Source organism: Drosophila tropicalis, unplaced genomic scaffold (assembly GCF_018151085.1).
Source record: "Drosophila tropicalis isolate 14030-0801.00 unplaced genomic scaffold, ASM1815108v1 contig_845, whole genome shotgun sequence".
NCBI classification, from domain to species: Eukaryota; Metazoa; Arthropoda; class Insecta; order Diptera; family Drosophilidae; genus Drosophila; species Drosophila tropicalis.
The window spans coordinates 6,334,421-6,355,829 of record NW_027173338.1 but is presented as its reverse complement, the minus strand read 5'-3'; the positions used below and the strand labels follow the sequence as shown (position 1 = coordinate 6,355,829).

Below are 21,409 nucleotides of genomic sequence, written 5' to 3'. Positions count from 1 at the left end.
TTGTTTTTATTCTACCATTTTCCATTACAAAGCATTTTTCTTTAGGTATTTTCCTTTTATTTTTTGTGTGTTTTTTGGTATTCAATATAATAAATTTATACCATCAAATATATTGTGTCTATATGAAACTAAACTAAATGAAACATCAAATCAACCCAAAAAACAAAAACACGTAAAGTGAATAAAAATGTGCGCTTGACCCCGAGGCAAAGTTATTTTTTCATTTTCACGATTTCTAAACGCGTTCGCTGAAAAACGCAAATGCCAAAATAAAAAGCACAAAGAAAGAATATTATGCTTCGAATGAAAAAGAAAGAAATGAGAAGCAACAGCAGAAAATATGAAACGAAAAGGGCAGTTGAAAATGGGAAAGGTGGCCCCTTCTGGCAAGTTGAGAAGAAGGCACTTTAAATACCCTGCATATGTAAGTTTGACTAAAATATAGCAAATTTTTAACTTGGATTTAGCTTTAGGCAAACAAATACTTGGTATAACTTAGGTGGATTGAATGGTTCGATTTAATCTTCTATTATGGAAAACTATCTAAGGAAAACTATCTAAAATTTTTGTTTTTGTTTTCTTTATAATAAAAGATATATGTTGTGAAATATGGATCTAATATATTTTAGTCCAGAATCTTAAATCAAGATAGTTTGGTTGAACATAAAATGTTGAATTCAAAGAGATTCAGCTGTTCTTGGTTTCGAATCGATTTTGAAAGAAAATCTGACAAATTTCGAATAGAATTGAAACATTTTTAAGATAAACAACAATTGATTCAGTTGTAAATAGGCCTATATGTATTTTGAAAGCAGATAAAAGAGCAGACATTAATTCCGATTATTGGTAACGAAAACATATTCCGAACTAAATTCCCAGATGTATAAAATTATAAGCTTATAAAAAATGTATTGTATGAAAGTCAAGTTACTTTTTGGAAGAGTATTACCTAAAGCCAAAACGTGAAAAAGGTAAAAGACCATTTCATCAAATAAACGCTTTTTGGCAAGGAATCATTTCCAGCCAACATGAGGACATACATACATCAAGGTAGCAGCATGATGATGGATGTTGGAATGGGTAACAAAGGGAATGAGGGGAAATGGTCGGTAGGTAGAAGGGCATATACATACACTTGGCCAGGTTGAAATAATATGAAACAATTTCTAGAGAAGCGACGACAAAACGTCGAATGAAAGATAAATAAAGTGCATGACAGAGGCCATCAAACCAAAAAGAGAGAGCCAACAGTGGAATAAAGAAATAAAATGTTAGAAATAAAAATAAAAAAGCAAAAAGCGACAAAAAAAGAAAAGAATAAAAACTGTAAAAGAAAGCTCGCGAAAGCGTTGGAGCTATAAATCAACGTTCATAGCACCAGCTACAGGCGGCAAACATGGGGGCGTGGTCTATTACATGGATGTTTCTCCTCCCCATCCTGTTCCTGCTCCTGTTCCTGTTCCTGTGAACTGTCGCAGCTGCAGTTGCCCGAGTCGAGTTAGCAATTTTTTACACAATTTTGTTGCTTTTTTTGTTTCATTTTTTGGTTTTTCTTTTTTGTGTTGTTTTCTTTCCTTTTTTTTACGAGTACAAATATTTTTGCAAGTGACAAAAATTGTTGCCGCTTAAATGCTACAAAATCGATTTTGATTACATTTCCAATGTTAGGTGCCGCCCACTGGGAGCTAGTTACTATTTATCCACCTGGGCAGGTTCCATGGTGTACATGTCGCGCAATAGCCGAGCAATGGGCACATTCCCAATGGTCTCCTTAAAGAACAGAGCTTCAATTGTGGATGCTCGAATGGTGCGCAGTGAGGGCAATAGCAGGAGCAGACGTCCGAAACGGGTGGCCTGGCGTGGATAACGCAATCGCACATGATCGGAGAGTATGCATTGGGCCTGGTCCTGGAGCATTTCCACGGGCTGGACATCACAGAGACCCGCTGTCTCGGGAGCAAACAGAGCAATGGCCTTCATGCAGCCCACCTCACTGCCATCTGGAGTGATCTGGCGAAAGCGGCAAAGTATCTCCTGTATGGTCTTCATCTCCGTCTGCGTGGCCTCATCCTGCAGGACACGTTCTTTGATTAGCGGAGATTCCAGTATGGGCGTTAGATCCAAGGGAATAGTCCATTGTGCCAGATTAAGCAGAAATAGTTCTTTCCAGGATTCCTGAAAGAGAGAGAAGTCGATTTGACGGGTTAAAGCTAACTTTAACTAACTTCATGATATTTGCAAAATGTTCTAAACAATTCGTTATAATATTATGATTTCGCTAAGGATTCTGATTCCAGTTCAAAAACTCCGGTCACAATAGGCTAGCCAAGTCCTTTTCTATTTTAGATCCGAGTTTATGCGGTTATAAAAAATTTGTGACAATTTTTCTCAACAGGACGTTCTAAAAACAGTTTGGAATCTATATAGCATACTTTTTGGGGCATATATCAAAACATCACTGATGAGAACTCTCTATGGGATTAAGCTCCAATATTTATTATTACCTGCAATAACAAATGTTGATCGTTCTTGGAGAGCGTCTGAAAGGGCATTAGACACTTGACCCAACGCACGGCCATGAAGAGCAGACGGGCCGTTGTCTCCTGCAGCATTTCCCAGGACAGAAGTCGTGTGTCAACCAGCTGTTGCGGCAAAGCCGGCGGAAAGAGGAGTGTGTTATGCTGCACCTGATATTGGATGAGTTCCTGACACTTATCCGGACTGAGCAGCAGTTCGAGGAAACCATTCGACGAGGAGGCAGAGTGGCATGAACTGGTCGCTGTTGGTCGAGTGGTGGCACTTGGTGGCGGTGCTAATTGTGGTGGGGGCGGTGTGGGTGTTGTTGGTGTGGGGGAATCCGAGTGATAGCTTAGCTGCTTATTCTCATGCAAGTGTATGTGGTTGTTGTTGTTGTTATTGTTATTATTGTTGTTGTTGTTATTATTGTTCTGATTATTGTTATTGTTGACCTGAATGCTATGCATCAAGAGAGAGGCATGACTTGGTGGCGTTGTGGCCGATTCCCGCATCGTGTGATTGGTCAGCGGATGCGGTGATGTTGACGATGGAGCCAAACTCTGGGAATCTGTCAACGTTGGAGCTGGTGAGATGCTGCCCGCACTTAGAGGTGGTGAAGCCGACGGAGATGGAGTTTCTGTTTCCACATTCACTCGAGGACTCTCACTACCCAAACTGAGTTGATCTTCTTGTCGTTCCAAATCGCCACCGCCGCCTCCACTTCGAGATCCAATGCTTGAAATCGACTGTATGGAATTACTCGGCGATGGTGAGGAATAATTGTTAGTTGTGGTAGATGGTCCATATGGATTTCCAGACGTATGGCTGACAACTGCAGCCACCGCTGTGGCCGTGATTCCTGGCAACTTGCTGGCCGCCTCCGCTATGAGATTGTGATGCAGCAGATGTGAGGGAAAAGCTAGAGATGAACCCGGTGCCCCTGATCCAACGCCAGCTGTGGCCACTGTCGTTGAGTTGGTACCATTTTGTAGGCTGCTGTGCGGCGCCAGCGTATGCCCATGGCTTGGATGATGGAACGCATGACCAGGCCCGCCTGGCTGTTGCGTTGTCTGGGTCGGTGCATGTGGATGATTGGGTGGATGCACTGCAGCAGCAGCGGCTGCAGCAGCAAAACCGCCCGATGTCGGATGTGTGGATATATGCTGTGTGTAATTGAAAGAGGCCGACACATTGGTCACCAGCGACACAGGCAAATGCCCGGCATGAGCATGATGATGATGCAGTCCAGCTGCTGCTGCCGCCGCCGCAGCTGCATGATGGGCAGCCGCCGCATGGGCATGGGCATGGTGGTGATGATGATGATGATGATGGGCATGAGCTGCATGATGAGCCGCTGCAGCAGCGGCTGCTGCATGATGATGATGATGATGCAATTGGGGATGTAGTTTCGGTTTCCGAGGACCACGCTCGTGCTGCACAGCTGAGAATGAGAAGAGAATTCAAAAGTTTGGATGTTAAGACAGAGTTGCGAATTTAGAAGTTTTAAGTTAAGTGTATCAATAGATGCCCTGCCCGATTCCAATGCATGATAGAATCAACATCCAAAAGAAGGTTCCTTTTTGTGGCCAAATCTTTTGAGTTAATCATATTTAAAAGCCGACCTAGAGATGTAATACAGTGGTAATCGAATTCATGGAGTGCTTATTGCATACTTTTTGGAGCAAATTTCCCCCATTTCCACTGTCTTACATCTCTAATTACTTCTTGGAACCGCCCTGGATTGAAATGGCCTATTAACCATGTCTATAGATTTTAATTCACATTCCAAATATTTCTATTTTTCTTACAAAGTCCGAACTTTGCGACTTCACGTTGCATACTTTTATGAGCAGACTTTGCTTATTTCACTTCTTCAGATCTGTAACTTTCAATTAAAGGGTATAAAGAAGATAAATATCTCCCATCATAGGGATTGAATTGGATTTTGTTGGATAACTAAAAGAAGATTTCAATGTCATCTCATTGCCAACATACTCTGCAATTGTTTCTGTTCACAAATGTGTAAATTGTATTGAAAATATTTATCCCATTTTTGTCTTTTGAATATTTAATAAATTCTTTAAGAAATGTCACAAGAAGAAACAAAACGCCTCAAGTCATTTGGCAGATTCTTTAAGTACATCCAACACGACTTTTGCATTTTCCATCATCATCATCATAACTTTTGAGTTGGTAAATGATTTTCTTATATTTTTCTACTCTTTGCTCTTTGGCCAACTTTTGCCAGTAGATGGAACAAACAAAATGGCGTCGCCTCAAAAGTTACAAACGAAGGATGTAGATGGAAAAAGTGAAAAGAAACTTTAATTTTTTTTTTGTTTCATTTTTGTGCTTATGCCCGCTAATTTTTTGCCTTTTTCACACGTTTCTTTGTTTGCCAAAAGATGAGGAACAAAAAACAGAAAAAAAGAAACGGAATAGAAAGGACGAGCGTAGGATGAAAGCCGCGTGCAAAGGGTTAAGATGGGTGTCCTTTTTTGTTGTTTTTTTTTGCTTTTCCTCTCAACTTTCTCGTGTCGAACCACAATTTTTTTTTTTTTTTTTTTTTTGACACCCAAGTTGGTTGAAACCCGCAGCATAAAAATTTGATGAGTTTGGCATTTTCTTTAATTGAAATTTGTGATCTTTTGAAAGCTTTGAGACTGCAACAAACTTTTTAGCGCCTGTCGCATAGTTTTAAGTGAACTGAGCCAGGACTAAACCACCCAAGAAGCCTTCAAGTGGCTGCAGTCATTTAAGCAGGGTGAAGGGGGAAGATTAAGGGTAATGGGGAGACGAGTTTCACATATATGCGATTAGCTGACGGATTAAAATGTCACCCCTTTGCTGTGTCACATCATGCAAAAGATACTTAGCTACCTACATAGATACATTTAATTACAAACAAATAAAAGTCATGACAGCCACACACACACACTCACACATGTGAAAGGACATTGCCATTGCCCACTTTCATTCAGGTTAAAGTTCAACTTCTTTCTTCCATATGCAACAGTTCACACGACCAAAAAGCGGAACATTGCGTATAGACTATTCTATATTATATCTTTTGCATCTTCTTTGTATCTCATTCTTATTTTAATAATCGGTTTATTAGCTATTGTATGTACATACATCTTTTGTGTCCCAAAAAGCTATTTGTTATTTATTTTCCCCAAGCAAATAGATAAGTCTAACCCACACCCACCCATACACACACACACACCCACACAGGGAAACGTTTTACATACTTCAAAGCCTTCAGTAGAAAGTTCAAAAAGTAAGTGAGGATAAAAAACAAGATATTCCAAAAAAGAAAGCCAGTGAAAAGTATCTTTTGAAATTAACTTTTATTTATTTAACTACTTAAAAGCAGATTAACGCAATTACACACTTGAACTGATTTCATGCAAAATAGGCAAAAGACACTGAAAAGGACCTATCACATAATAATGGAGAGAGACAGACAGAGAGAAAGAGAGAGAGAGAGAGAGAGAGAGGAAGCAAATAGATGACTGTAAACAGCAAAATCAGCAAGAAATCGGAAATGAAGGAAAACAAACAAAAAGTGACATCAAATGTGTGGGCGCTCACAGGATGTTGACAGCCCAAAAAATAAAAAAAATAAAAAATTCACTCGATTCTTGGTAAAATTTATTTATAGATAATTTATAAGCAAGTTTAAACTATCTAAGCCAGCTTTGGCAATTCCAAAATTCTTAAAACCATTTATTTAGGTAAATGTGAAGAAAAAGGGACCATAAATAAAAAAAATAAGAAACAATTTCAACTAAATTAAAGTATGATTTCATTTACTCCTGCAACTTTATAAAAACAAAATTTAGCTCTATTTATTTGTAATTTATTTATTTTGCAATTAGATCTGCTCTTAATCGCTTGAATCAGGTAAAAGTTGCTTTGAGATGTTTTAGAATCCTTTACCAAATCAATCAGAAATATTTTGCCCATACAGAAAACAGATAAGACTCGAAGAGGCTAATATAACTTTAATATAACTGAAAAGTTGTAAATGCATTACATATACTTATTTTACATGTAATTTTGAGTATTTATTTTATAGTTATACTAATTGTCTAATTTGGATTTTGATATGCTGCCTCCAGGTCCAGATTAGACCAACTATAACATGAAATTTACTCTTCATAATTATTGAGGACAATTGGAGGAATTAAATTAGATATAATCATCAAAAAGCCCTTTCTCGACAGGTCCTTTTGGCGTTTAATATTCTTTTCCATTTCAAAGTGAAATATCCAAGTTTAGCACGAATATATTCTAGCTAGTTGACAAAAAATTGACTTTTGTATTCTCAGACTATTTGAAAACCCACAAAAAAAGTTTAATTCGAATTTGAAAATATCATTTCAGATGACACAAGGAATATCATATGCAATCACCACTTGACTTATAGACAATTTAGCAACTGGAAAAGCATTTCTCGATTTGCTGTATCAGCTCAGTCTTATGCCCCCTGCGGCATGCCACCCCCTTCATTCACTCGAACACCTGCAAAGTATCTCAGCAACTCTGTATAAAATGTGTAACAAAAAGTTACGCCCAGCGGGCAGGAAAAAAAAGACAAGGGAAAACCCTGGAAAAAAATTACAATCTACAAATCTAATTAGCAACTCATTACGCAGCTTCACTAGCTTCCGTTTCCACTGTTGGACACAAGGGCGCTCTCCAGCCACAATTGGTAGATGGCCCAAAAGAAGTAGAAGAAACATATTGACCGATTTGCTGAAGCTAATCAATTAATTAGGGTAGAATGGAGTAGGTGGTAGGTAGCAGGGAAACAAAAACAATTATGTCAAAATGTATGTAGACGGGAAAGGAAAAACTCAGGAAAAGGAAAATGTCAGAATGCCAGAATGGGCAGAAATGCGGTAGAAAAATTAATGATAAGTGGCAGCAGGAACGAGATGAAGAGACAGCGGTTAAGCGAATGCTGGACATCTGCTCAGGTTCCCAGAATTTGGGACACGACTTCACGACCGAAGTCGAAGCACGCGAAAATCCCAATGAATGATCATCATCGTCAACCACATCATCACGATGAAGTGGGTGGATGGTTGCCAGAAATCGAAATAAACAAATCGGCCAACGTTACGAGTGGCAGGACTCATCATAATAAGGACACATTCCATATGCAGGGACCTCATCGTTTTCTGTTTATAATTCCTCAGAATTTCGTTGTTTAATGTTTGGCAGGCAAATGAAAAGTAAATAAGGCAATTCTTTGCCAATATTAACCAAAGGCAGCGGAAAAAGAAAGAATATAAACCGTGAAATTAGAAAAACACTTGAAGTGATTCGATACGCTTACAGATAATGTGAGGGGTGTTTCCTCGATTCCGAATGAGGGTTGAAGGGCTTTTCAGTTGGTACTGAAGTGTCTAAGGGGCGCTAATAGTGGCATTATGGTCATTGTTTATATCAATTCAGCTGCAATAAAGTAGTCAAATTAATCAATGGTTGGTCATTGTGTAACTTTGTATTCGAGAATAAAGAAAACCCTTAAGTGAAAATTTTAAGTAGTACTTGTAATTGTGGTGGAAAATTTTGATTGTAATTCATATACTGCTCTTTGTATTCCTATTGATTTTACTACAACAGATAAAACTAACAATTTTCCATGGTAATATAATTGGAAGTTGTACGACATACGACATTATTAGGATTCACTTTATCTATTTTTCATTTTTACTTCATTTATTGTTAAGTGACTAAATGAAATTTCAATATTGAATCGGAAAACTGCAATCTATCCATTAGAAGCTTCATTAGATATTCATATAAATGGTCAGATTCCATTTTTCCATTCCAATTTGTATCTATTTTCATATGTTTTCAAACTACAGTGGACCCTCAGTTAACGGGGCGTTCGACTAACTAAAATTTCGCATAAGGACCAATGAAAAAGGTGAAAACCTTATTTGCATGTAAAATTTCTGGCCGTGTTTAACAGGAAACCAGTAAAAACCTTGAACATTTATTGAAAAGCTGTCCTGTATGAAATAATATGATATGATATTTAGCATGCTTAACAAATGTTTCACATAACAAACAAGATTTTGAAACCTATAGTGTATGTTAAGAGAGGATATAATGTAATAGGAAAGGGTTTGAAAAACTCATCACAAGGATTTGTATTTATTTCATTAGTTTTTTAACATCTTTGCTATATTTTAGATACTCTAGACATAAAGTCAGATAACTAATGATATCGGAGGTGGGTACATTGACTAGTTAAAGTAACTGACTAACTAACTATCCCCAACTGCAGTAACTGTTTATAGAAATCACACATTTAAATTGTTTAAAATTATACATTTAAATATGGTTGCTCTTAATATATGTATTATAGATATATATGTAAAATATTATTTATGTAAATTCAATCTTTAACTTTTGTTCAGCTTATTTTCATGATTTCATAACTTTAAATCAAACTACATACATATATGCTGACTATATGTTAATGCAAATTTCAGTTCCTAGACATGATCCACCTTCAACCCCATGCTCCAACTACCCCACACATTCAGGCCAAAGGCTTTTATGCCTGCTGACTCTTTGTCGAGTGAGTGAGTGATTTTTAATCCGCTTTTAATGTTGACACTGACACTTTTGCCACACACACTCACACATATACACACCTATATTCACAGGGAACACCATACCATGACATGTGCAAGCCAGGCGCATTTACATGTAGCACAGTCTCTGGTAAAAGTGTATGCACATATCGTAGTAGGCTATAATGTCAATTAAGTAAAACATGTCATGTGTGCGTGTGTGTGTGTGTGTGTGCCTATGTATGTATTGGCCATCTCTGTCTCTATGAGTTTCTCTGCGTGTGTGTGTGTGGGCGTGTCTCTCTGGCTGGCTTTTTGTGCCCTGCAGTCATGTGTAAATGAAATTGCGTATACGTATCAAGGCATGAGAGCAGAATTGCAAATAAATATATGTATGTATGTGGTAGGCATGTATGTGTGTATATATAGCATATATATATATGTATGTATATACAGACACAATGAACAAAAATCAATACGTTAAAATGTGGTCATGAAATTAGCTGTGACTGCCTTTTGCGCCAGCGCCAAAAAGTCGACTATAGTAACGAAACTGAATGTTAACCATAAAACCCAGACAGACGGCAAGAGACAGAAGCAGCTAGGAGCAGCAACCTGACAGTCTGTTGACAAAAGGGCTTAACTGGCCCCAAACGTAGAGAAACAATATCATCCTTGGGTATATGGCAAAGACAATTTCCATTTAAATTTACACTTGACTAAGTTTTTGCCACAACACAACACAAAACATCCTACAAGAATACGAAGAAGATGAAGCAGAACTCTTATCTCATTTTCTTATTTTGTTGTTTTTGTGCCATCTTGCAGCATCTTGTCTTATACGTACATACATATGTATGTATCTAAGTATCTATCCTTTTGCCATACTTATAGGCTATGCCTTTTGGTTTCTGGCTTCTCGTTAAGCATTTTGTTTGCTAATAGCTTGTAAACTTTTCGATTTGCAAAAAGCGTTAAAGTTAAAGTACAAAATCGAGTCAAGCCAACAGAAAATGAAATGTTCTCTATGCATATAAAGGATTAGGCTCTAGTTATTGAGCTTATTTATATAGTGAAATTTATTGCTTATAAGAAATAACTTTGCTTTCTTCATCATATTGCATACCTTCAGGGGCTAATTATGCTTCATTTTACATATTCAGATCAGTCTTTGGCAACAAAAAGAGAACTCTAGATAAATATACTAAAAATATGTCTACGTAATTGTAATTTTTTAATGTATAAAATCCCACATTTATCTCATATTTATTTGTTTCCTTTATTTTTCATCCACTTGTAATGTCTCCACGGGTTAGGGCCATTTAGATAAGCCTCTGTAAGACGAATTTCTTATTGCCATCATAAGCATCATTAGACATCACTTTTCAGCTCATCACGCACCCATTTTTGTCCCACATCCCCTCCCCTCCCCAAAAAAAAGACATCCCAAAGTTTTGTCTCCCCTTGGAGGAATTCAAGAAAGAGCAAAAAGAAAACCGACACAAATCACTCAAAATGAGAAATCCGCTTAAAATGCCGCGTAAATATTTGTAAAGAAAAAGTAAGAAGAGAAAAATAAAAAAGATGCGTGATGATGCTGATGATGATGCTCCTCTGTTCCTGACACTTTGCTGCTGGGTTCTAGTCTCGTTTTGGGGTTTGAGTATATACAAATGCAAATACCATTAAATGTGACAAGTGGCAACATAATTTGTTAGGGAAGCTTTTTTTGCGTCGCTTTTATTTTTTTGGTATTTGTGTGTTCATTTTGAATATCCTCTAAGGATATTAGCATACAAAGTGGCCAACATTTATATTGGAGGGCATATTGAGGAGAGCGAGAGAGAGACGCGTGACGGGTGGCAAAACAAAAATGGGAACGACAGCGCAATGGAAATGTGCAGAGTTTGTCATATTTTCCCATAATAACTTATTTGTCAGTTCTAAAGTGCTCAACGAATGGGATTGGTCATCTCAATGGCTGGCATTTTGGCTGGCATTGCGAGAGATCTTTGTGGGTGGTGGCAAATACATAGATTTGATTTATGATTTCAGCTTTTCATCGTCTTAGCTGAGAGCAATGCCACACTCTTGCCTTGTAACTATAAGATACATCTTCATCTTGACAAAGTAAGAAACTAAAATAGTTTTATTTTTGTAGCCATTGTCATTTAGGATTAACAAGTCCTTGCGAATTTAAAGTACCCACAAATGTCATAAGGTTCTACAAAACTGAAACTGGTCTATATAGAACTGGAACGTATGCCTTTTTATTCTTAAAATTGTCTGTTCTGTTCACTTAGAGAACTTAAATATATCCATAAGACCTATGCAAATTTGTGTTAAGGTTTTAAAAAGCTAATTCTTAGACTTGTATTAGGGGACAAAATTCCCTTACATCACAGCCCTAAAATCACGATTTATTCTAAAAACTAACTTTTAATAATTTATCTACTAAAACAACTTTAATCTTATTGAATCAAAACTGTAAACTGGAACGAAGGACTAATATCAAAATGTTCGGAATACAACTTTATTCTAATAAAATACACGGTAGATTGTCCTGACTTCGACTTGACCAGATTTTTGGGCAGTAAAATAATATAAATCATATATAAATATACCTATATATTTCAGAAATTAACTATATAAATTTTACATTAAAAAAGAACAAGTATATATCTGTTTTTTGGTACTGCTAATCGTCCGAAACTCTCATCAAAAAACTATATTAAGACCGCTTGGTTAATTGCTCTCTAAGAAGATATCTGACTACATAGCATATTCCAGTTCACTTTGAATGAATTCTTCATTAATCAAAACATAGTTTTTATAATGTATCATTTCTGTACAATGTTCTTGGAAAGTTTTGACTCCATAATGACCATGTCAATACGATCTTGTAACCAACTATTTTTATATTTCATTGTAGGTAACACATCGTTCTGCCAATGTTGGCTGCAATTAGGAAAGTCAATCATAAAATAAGCTTGGGAAAATTCGATATATGTTCATTCCAAGCGATATGAAAACTTAGCATACTTTGAGGTAGTTTTGAGTGCCTTAGAAAAGATAATCTTAAGTTTTTCAATCGTTCTTTTATTGAAACACTAGGAACCTTAATATGAATTAACCTAATTAGGAATAAATTAGGAACAGGAGCCAAATTAATCTTAATTATTTCAATGAAAAGATGACTTAAAAAGAGTATATTTTGCAGTGATATTCTACACTTAACTTGACATTGTTAATATAAATTGGATAAGTATAGCCGGATTTCTAATTCTTAATACAAGTAAAGGTAATTTTGTTTATTATAATTTTTTTCTTTTGGAATTTAATCTAAAATGAATTTTCCCGTTCTTGTTAATATTGTCTTTGACCTGTGGCCAATAGTTTTCAATGTGTACTGTCGCCCAACTACTTGGCATAGAAGGAAGCGTTTCAATTAACTTTATTGGCAGTTTTGGCAACGTCGAAAAATCATACAAAGCAAACAGAAGAAACTAAACATAAAGAAGACAGACCAACTATAAAATGGCTATCCACAGGCAAGCCTCAGTTCAATCCCCGAACCCCATTGAACAACTTTACTACTCTTATGTTTCGACCAACCCCAAAACAAACCCCCCAAACACCCCATCTAACATGGCCCTCCCCTTCTACCCACCTCGAAAAAAAAGGAAGAAAAAAAAAGGAATTGCTACACAAACGTGCCTTGAACGATTTTTGTGGCTTTTTTTGCTTTTTGCTCTAAACAACAAAAACATTTTGTCTGGGCTTACTCTATGGGAGAAGCGTGACAGGAGGCAGGGAGCAAAGTGTGAGTTCTTTTGTTGGGTGTCGTTTATATATGTATGTTTACTGTTTATTTACGGCAACCAGTCAAGAAAAACCCCAAAAAAGGCAGCTAACATGCTGCTTTTGTAGCGCCAAACTAAGAAAATTCACAAAGGAAAACACAATGGGAATAGAAGAACAAGGACATGTTACGGTATTTGTAAGGTTTCAACACATTGTAAATGCTCTTCTATACACATGGAAAGAATTTCTTAGAGCATTTGGCAAGAAAAGATCAAATTTTGAAGGATATTTGATATGGATTGACCTTTTGTTAAATGCTTTAAAGTATCTGATCAATTGACAAATCCTTGAAAAAAAGCCCTTCTACAAAAGCCATATTATCTAGAACAGTGAGAGGAATTGTGCTAGTTATATATACATAGTTCTCATAGCACTCTAATCAAAGATATTTATGGCTTAAAGCAATATTAAGTTTCTTTATAAGAACTTAATTGAAATGAAGTCTCATCCGTAGGTTTTTTCCATCCTTATCAACTCTTTATCCTATCAAGAGCTTAAATATTTTGAATCAACATTCTAATACAAGTCGCAACTTTTGATCCTCAGCTCTTTGGAGGTGTCTTTGTTAGTTATTTCTTTAACAATGCCAATAAAATGATTAAAGATTGATTCAGGGATTTCAAGATATGTCTAAATATTTTCATGAATCTATCTATGAAACAAATTTGTCTCCAGAAGAATATTAGATATGTTCAATGACCCAAATACCTGACTAAATTTTTCTAGTAGATTACGTAGAATGCAAGGTTCTGGGGTTAAAATTTGACTCTTGTTTTTAGGAGATATCCTGACCCACACGTTCAAAATAAAGTCGTTTTTTACGACTCTGTTGACTTCACTATTAAATCTTTATCTTTCCCAGATCTATTTCGTTTTAATTTTATCATGTTTGTGATCATCTACTTTATAAAACCTGCAAAATCTTAATGTTCTATGAAAAATAAAGATATAACAGTTTTTAATTTATATTATTGGAAATTTTAATCTGGGTTCAGCTTACGTAGACAAAAGTTAAATATGGTCCCTGAATCTGCGTTTAGAGAGCTTGTGCAATGGTCAGAATAAACTTCATTATACAGAATATCAAAAATTCATTTTCTGATTTCTGTAACATGAAAAAAATTGGAAAACTTTCAGTTTGCACATAATGATATTAGGCTGTTCTTTGCTTTACACTCTGATTCAAAAGTCGATTTAGATGTTTGACATCTGAGTTTTTGGACTTTCCAGATGGCATCATCATCCGTTGATTGTCAATACATTTTAGTCGCATTTTCAGCGCATGGGATAATGCATGTAATCCGCTATTAAGTGCACATTGTCAATCGTCTCTGCCACCGTGACCGCCATGGTCCCCTCGTTTCCAGCCCCTTTCTCTGTCCCCACTATACGAAAAAGGCAAAGTTTTGCGTGTGAGAAAATCTGCAACAATTCTCACGCTGTTTGTTATCCCCTTGATGAGGATGAGGATGAGGCTGAGTATACTGCTGATGCTTAGGCTTCTGTAGTTGCTTTTGTTGCCGTGTCCTGGACAGCTCGACTGTGCAGTGAACCCATCTCAATGCGTATTGGCCATGGAATTGCTTTTCCTGCCAATGCCAAACGTTGTCGGTTGTTATGTGTTTTTATGCTACATTTAATGTTGGCTTAAGAGCTTTAAAGCTAGCATTGTTGTTGCCATTGTCAGTTAAGTTGAGGGTGAACTTTCAATTGGTCATGTTCTCCCCCAGATCCAAAACCCATTCTATCAAATGCAAAAAAAAGAAGCAGTAGTACCGTATAATGCTACTAAATATCACTAACCCTTCTCTAACTCTAACAAATCAAAACGTTTTTCTGTAAAATATTTATACAAAAATCAGCTCCTAACACTTATCCTGGTTTTCACTCCTTTGCCTATGGCCTCAGGCATAGAATGCCAAGATTTCGCATAATTTATAATCAGCTTAATGACAACTTCTTCCACAAACACTCGAAATGTTTTGCTCAATTTTCATTTATTCTATCTAGACGACTCCTTGAAAATTGAACTGGGATGGAGTTGGAGATTTTTGCGGCTGCTAAAACAGCCCGCGGCATTTTGGTTTTCTGAGTTTAATGTAATTTATGCCCAAGCAAGAGTTAATTTCCTGCATAATTAAGTGTATTTTGGGAGGTATGAAAACAAGTTAAGCCAGAAGACTTGTTCAACTTTCACTTACCATCCTTATTCATGGCCGATTGAAAGCACTTGGCCAGGCGGCAGGCACGACATTGATTGCGATGAGTCTTATCCACGGGACAGCGACCCTTCAGATCACCTGTCGCCTTGCAGGTGTATATACGATTGCGATGAATGCTCCGTTTAAAAAAACCTGAGCAACCTTTTATTTGGAAAAATATTATTATTTGTTGTTTGGTTGTTAATTCATAGAGATTTTCAGAGTGACTTACCATCACAACTGTAAATGCCATAATGTTTGCCAGAACTACGATCGCCGCATACCTTGCACGGAATGTCCAAGAGACGATCGCCGGCTGTATGGGAAGTAAATGGAAAATATTGGTATTTAAAAACCATTAACTTGGTTTTTGCTCTAGGGCTTACTTAAATATTTTAACAAAGGTCATTAAAATGAAAGATTATAACGTTATTTTCAGGCGTGGCCTGGACTTTAACAAATTTTTTGTTAAAATATTTGAATAGTTAAATGATTATGTCTCGGGCTAGTGTTCTTAAGCTCTTTCTTAAGTCCCAAAAATTGATTCAAAATATTTTAAAAATGTAACACAAACGAATCATTTTGTAAAGAAAATAATAATAACTCAAATATTTAAAACACCATTTGAAACATATTTTTTGTAAACTTGTTTTGGGTAGACGAGAAAGATATATAAAATTGAGTATGTCGCTAACAAAATAGTCCATAATACTAGTACATACATAAGTGACTATAGAAACTCGAAATGTTCACATCGTTTAATATTTTTATTTAAGAACTTTGAAGATACCGCTCCATTCGATCTGTTTAAGACCTGATGGGGTCATTTATGAAAACATATGTGGTAGATATTATATTAGATTCAGTGAAAAATTATCTTTATCAACTTAACGAGTGTCTTATGCATAGGCAAATCTATAAAATGGAGGTAAATTTGCCCCTTAAAATATGCAATATGCAATACGATATTCATTATTTTCGACAAATTTATAACTTTTCGTATGACTTGCAATTTAAAAAGACTCTATCAACAATCTTTGCTTCATAAACTGTTATTTACGCACAGTACATACCAAAAGTTCTAAAAAGATTGAAAGAACGCAATCCTGTGTTGCCTATTGCATACTTTAAGGGGCAAATTTCTCCCATTTTACAGCATTAGATCCGCCTATGGTCTTATGACATTCTAAACCTTAAACACGTCAGCCAAAACTAAGTAAATACCTAAAAATAGAACAATGAAACTTTCTTTATACCGATCACTCGTCTCTAATAACTATTATTTGCTGAGATAATGAGTTAGAAAGTTGGTTACGTTTTGAAATTAAACTTCTTTTGTTTCACCAAGTTGTAATTCTTTTCATTCAAGATCAATCCTTAAAAGGCTTTTACAAAGTATAGTTTTCAGCTAATCTTCACCCGGGACTCTTAAAATTCCATTAAATACGATTACATAGTAGATGGTACATGGTAATTTAAATTTTCGGATTATTTAATCTAACTTTGTGCCTTTACTCCACTCCTCTCTGTACTCCAGGTCCTTTTGCTTTTTGGCACATTGTGCCTATTTAACTTTTATAAAACACTAAGCTCATGGCCTCAAAGCATCGAGTGCTAAAGCAAATACAAAGCGTCACGCACAAAAGGTGCTGCATACTTTCGGGCTCTACTGCCGCATTTATTTGGTCTGCATTGCTGTGTATGCTAGAGTGTGTGTGTGTCGCGGATTAGCAAGTGAAAATTGCACATGCGAAGCCCTTTTTCTGGGTGGCACGCTTCACAAATTAAGTTCAACACTCGGCACTTGTCAAAATAAAACGCTCTGCTCTCGTCCCCTTTTCATCTTCTCTGCTCCTGTTTTTTTCGTCCTGTGACATTTGACATATTGTGTGTTGTATTGTTGTTGGCTTGGTTTCGGTTACGGTTACGGCTGACACTGGGGCTTGAGCTACGGCTACCGCTTGGGTTTTTCCGGTCCTAGGGTTTGGCTTGGTAGACGCGTGTTGCCAATTTTCACACCCTGTGCGCATCGGGCAATTGTCCGCACCATGTTTAACACCTCTCGAGTGGCTGTGCGTGCCCGTCCCTTAGGGTTGCAGACCAAATAACCCTGCCGCTCGCCCCTCGCCTTCCACGACCCACGCGTTTTGAACCTTTGCGCTTTTTTCCCTCCTTTACTTTGTTACACCATGGAATCTCTTGTTTTCTTTTTTAAAATTTTTATTGTTGATTTTAAATATTTTTTGTTGATTTATGCCATCATCACATTTATTTTTTTTGTTAGTTTATCGAGTTATATAAACTTTTTCATGCATAAGAACTTATTGTGTGTGTGTGTGTGTGCGTTGAGGGGGGATGGTGCTGGGGTTATATCTATTATTTCATCACACATATTCAATATGCTTTTTGACTGGTATGGAAATCTCGGACAGGACATGTTTTGATAGGCTAAAAAGGTCCATTGGCAGTATGAGAAAACGTGAGATTTTTACATTTCGCTCGTGAGAGAATTTTCAAATGGGTTAGTTACGGAAATCAAAGTAACCTAAGTGAGTGGGTGCTCCATGAATGGGAAAATCCATTTAAGCCACAGGGATATTATTCCCTTGGGGAGAGGGACAGTTTTGACGCCCATGATGATTGTGACCCTATAAAGTAAGTTTTTCTATTTCAATTTACTAAAATCAGCAACAATTTGGTATAGATATGAAGCTCTTCAAATCTGATCAACTAACTAAAATTTTACTAAAAAATTTATAAAATGTAATTAAGACAAGCTTGGCTAATGATCTGTTAAGAAATTCGATTATATAATTATTGGAAAAGAGTCTCAAATTCCAATCTATGAACCGACGAATAGATTAATAGAAATTAATTTTTCTGTAAGATGGTCTTTAAAGTAAAGTAACAACTTAACTTTATAGTAACAAATAACAAATTTAAGAAAAAAAAAATTTTTTGATACAAGACTAACTAACTAACAAAAAGTAAAGAATTCGAGTCATATAATTGTACTCGAAAATATAAACCTCTGAGGCCAAGTTTTCTATTTCAGAAAACAGAATATCGGTAGTCACAATTCAATTCTTTGATATCTAAACTTAAGCAGTCTGTAAGCTTAGATAGATATTTAATTCCATACTACACGGAGAAGGAGTGGCAACCTAAGGAGAAGATCGCCGAAGTCCGTTGACCTAATGGCTAAAGCTCTCAAAGGCATCCCCAAAATTTAAAAAAATATTGTGTATTTGTGTGAATTTAAAATTATAAAAAGTGACCAACTGCACCATTTTTAGTCAAACGCTATATTTATTTTGTTTATCTTCGAGATTTTAAACATAAAAGTAGAACGTAAAAGGATTTCTACTGACTTTAACCTAATCAAATCATAGTATTTATATATAGTATATGCGCTCAAGTTACTTTACAGTTGTCCTTTATTTTTAAGAAGATAAGTTGCGGTTCCTCCGTTTTTAGAGATTTTATATAAACTAATCCTTTTTGATGTTTAAACACATAACAAACATTATAAGCACATATCAAATTTTCTCACTTTCTAGCATGAAAAACTCATTTTAAACATTAAGTAAGGCTAGTCTATGAATAGGTTTTCGAAAAATTGTAGTATGGATGTTTCCAAATGTGAAGACACTTAATTTATTCCAAAAATATTTCGAATATTCTTATAAAGGACTTCGTTGACAAGTGTCAAGATGATTTAAGGCTGAAATCTTCAAGTTCATCTTTAGGAATGTCAAAACACAATGTACTTTCAATAATTGGTAATGCTCATTACCTCTCCTATTTAAAATATTTCTATGCCAGCTTAAGAATATAGTTTGTGTTTATATGACGATTTTGAATTGCATTACCTAGGAATTGAGCTCAGAACGAAATCGATTTGCTTTTACTAAATTTTCCCCAAACTATTTTCCACTAGACATACTAAAACTATTTATACATTAGTTCTGACATGTAACATTACTTTTGTTTGTCTCCAGCTATTGAAATTATTAAAAAATTACATCAACTGCACAAGTCTTCAAAGTCTTTGAAATAGGCAAATTTCAAGTCATAATAATATATCAAGACAGCTCAAAACCAACTTCATGCTGAAGAGAAGTATGTAAGCTTTTGACTATTGTACTTTGTCGAGATGGTGAAAATTTATTGTTAACTTCGGTTGTCTGATTTCATGTCAAGTTATTATTGGCAAGTAAAGTAAAAGTCTATCAGACACAATCGATGTTTCACTCAAGAGCTCATGTGAAAAATCAAAAACCATCTCTCTCATGTGATTAAGGAACTTAGTGACTATTACTTAATTTTAGTCATCTAACAATACCGTCGGCACTTAAGCCGTTTGAAATTTTACCTGTTCCCATTTTCCGTTGATGGAAATATTTAAACCCTAAAGTATCCAGTTTGCTTAAGTTTATGTTTAACAGAATTTCACTTGAATTTTTCTTCGATTTTCGTTAGATATTTCTTGTAATATGCAATAAATATAAATTTCACACACAATTTTGTTCACTTTTATCCAATATACATATGATATTGAATTACTATTAGCAGATTCTTTTTTTTTTTTGGTTGATTTTGCCGACGCGACTAGCAAATGCTGAAGGACGCTGGTTAAGCGAATGCGGATCGCTTTGGCTGACGGACCAACTGTGAATGAATGCAAAGGCTGACAGAGCCAGCAGCGAACAGACCGCCAATTACGAAAGTGAAGCTGCCAAGGAGAGGTCCTTTTTTGCAGTCAATTTGACAGGAGGGCAGGACGACAAAGCCAAAGGCAGCACAAGCATCACAAGCAGAGCCAGAAAGAAGCAACCACCCACCCACTCAAACGACCTCACTTCACTTCACTTTACCCACGCGCGCCGAATGCAAAGCCACAAACGGGAAAAAGGCGAAAAGGAAAAATCCGAAATAGTAAAAACGAAGGACACCCAGAGGAAAAAAAAGGAGAAGATACAAGAGGAGGAGTGCAGAAAAAAAAAAAAAAACCCAAATGAAAGTCGAAAATTTACGAAAAGCTACAAAATGTTACATTTCATCCCTTGCGAGCCATGTACCAACCATCCCACCCTGCCATCTCTTTACTCATCCCATGGACTACTTTGGTGTTGGAGGTGGTTGTCCTTAGTCCAGGGACCAGGCGCATCGAGCAACCAACCGGAAAACGCCCTTTTTTCTATGTCCTGGCCTGATGCGATTACAGCAAATGAGGAGACTTCCTGCCGTCCACCATTTTTGCGATACACACACACACACACAGACACACACACACAGACACACAGTTACAGACAGACAGCGAGAGAGACATGTCCTGGCCACGCACACTCTCATACATATCCTGTGGCTTTCGACAATTCACCACAAAATGTCAAGAATGACGAAAAGCTAGCTACGGAACGTCGACACTCGCTCTCTGTCTATCGTCTATCCTGCTCTTGAAGTGAAACGCCTTCTCTATCCCACTTGCGAAAAAAGGCAACTCGCCTCGCCTCTTCTTATGCTCGGCAAATATCTTTTGCCGGCAGAGACAGAGGCTGGCATCATGGCAGCACAGGAGTCATCTACTGCTCCTCCTGCTGGCTTCTCCATACTCCAATTTTATTTCTTCTCTTCTCTTCGTTGTCTGTTTTCTGTTTCTTTTTTTTTTTTTTGTTGGTCGTTAGGCTGCCTTCCTGCGCTTGTAGGCTGTCGGATTATTAGTTCTAAAGTCAGGATCTCAGCTGGAAAAAGGTTGCTACACTGTCGGGTATATTGAATGGGGAAAAGTACACAGATAGATTTATTGGAATTGAAGGAGAATTTCTTGAAGTTTTAATGGTTCTTAAATTAAATTTAAGTTATATAATTTGTTGAATTCAAGAAATTCTTAAAACAAAATTATGTTTTTAAAGAGCTTTGAAAGACTTTTCTAAATTTTTAAAGACTTTACATAGGTTATGCATTTGTTTTTCAAATATATTTCGGAATCTTTCAAAATACTTCTTGTGAGCTTTTCAAAGTAAGTAAATAATTGTTAAAATATTGAAAATATTTAAACAAATTTTATGCAAATCTGAACTTTTATTAAAATTATGCATGGAAAAAAGGTGTTCAAGAATAAGCAATAACTTATTTAACAAATTTTTTAGATTATTTTCGCTTTAAGCTTTTTAATTTATTGATCTTAGCTTTGTTTTAAAATTTGAACCACTTTGGAGTCATTTG

At 36.3% G+C, this 21,409-nt stretch overlaps 1 protein-coding gene across 1 annotated transcript; it reads right to left on the bottom strand.

Annotated features, from left to right (window-relative positions):
* Positions 1 to 1,692: 1,692 nt before the first annotated feature.
* On the bottom strand, positions 1,693 to 19,588 carry dsf (dissatisfaction). The gene is made up of 5 exons (XM_068295306.1): positions 19,557 to 19,588; positions 15,414 to 15,497; positions 15,182 to 15,343; positions 2,505 to 3,958; positions 1,693 to 2,175 (listed from the first exon to the last, which is right to left on the bottom strand). The coding sequence occupies exons 1-5, from the start codon at positions 19,564 to 19,566 to the stop codon at positions 1,693 to 1,695; spliced, it is 2,193 nt and encodes a 730-aa protein (XP_068151407.1). The 5' UTR covers positions 19,567 to 19,588.
* Between the last annotated feature and the right edge of the window lie 1,821 nt (positions 19,589 to 21,409).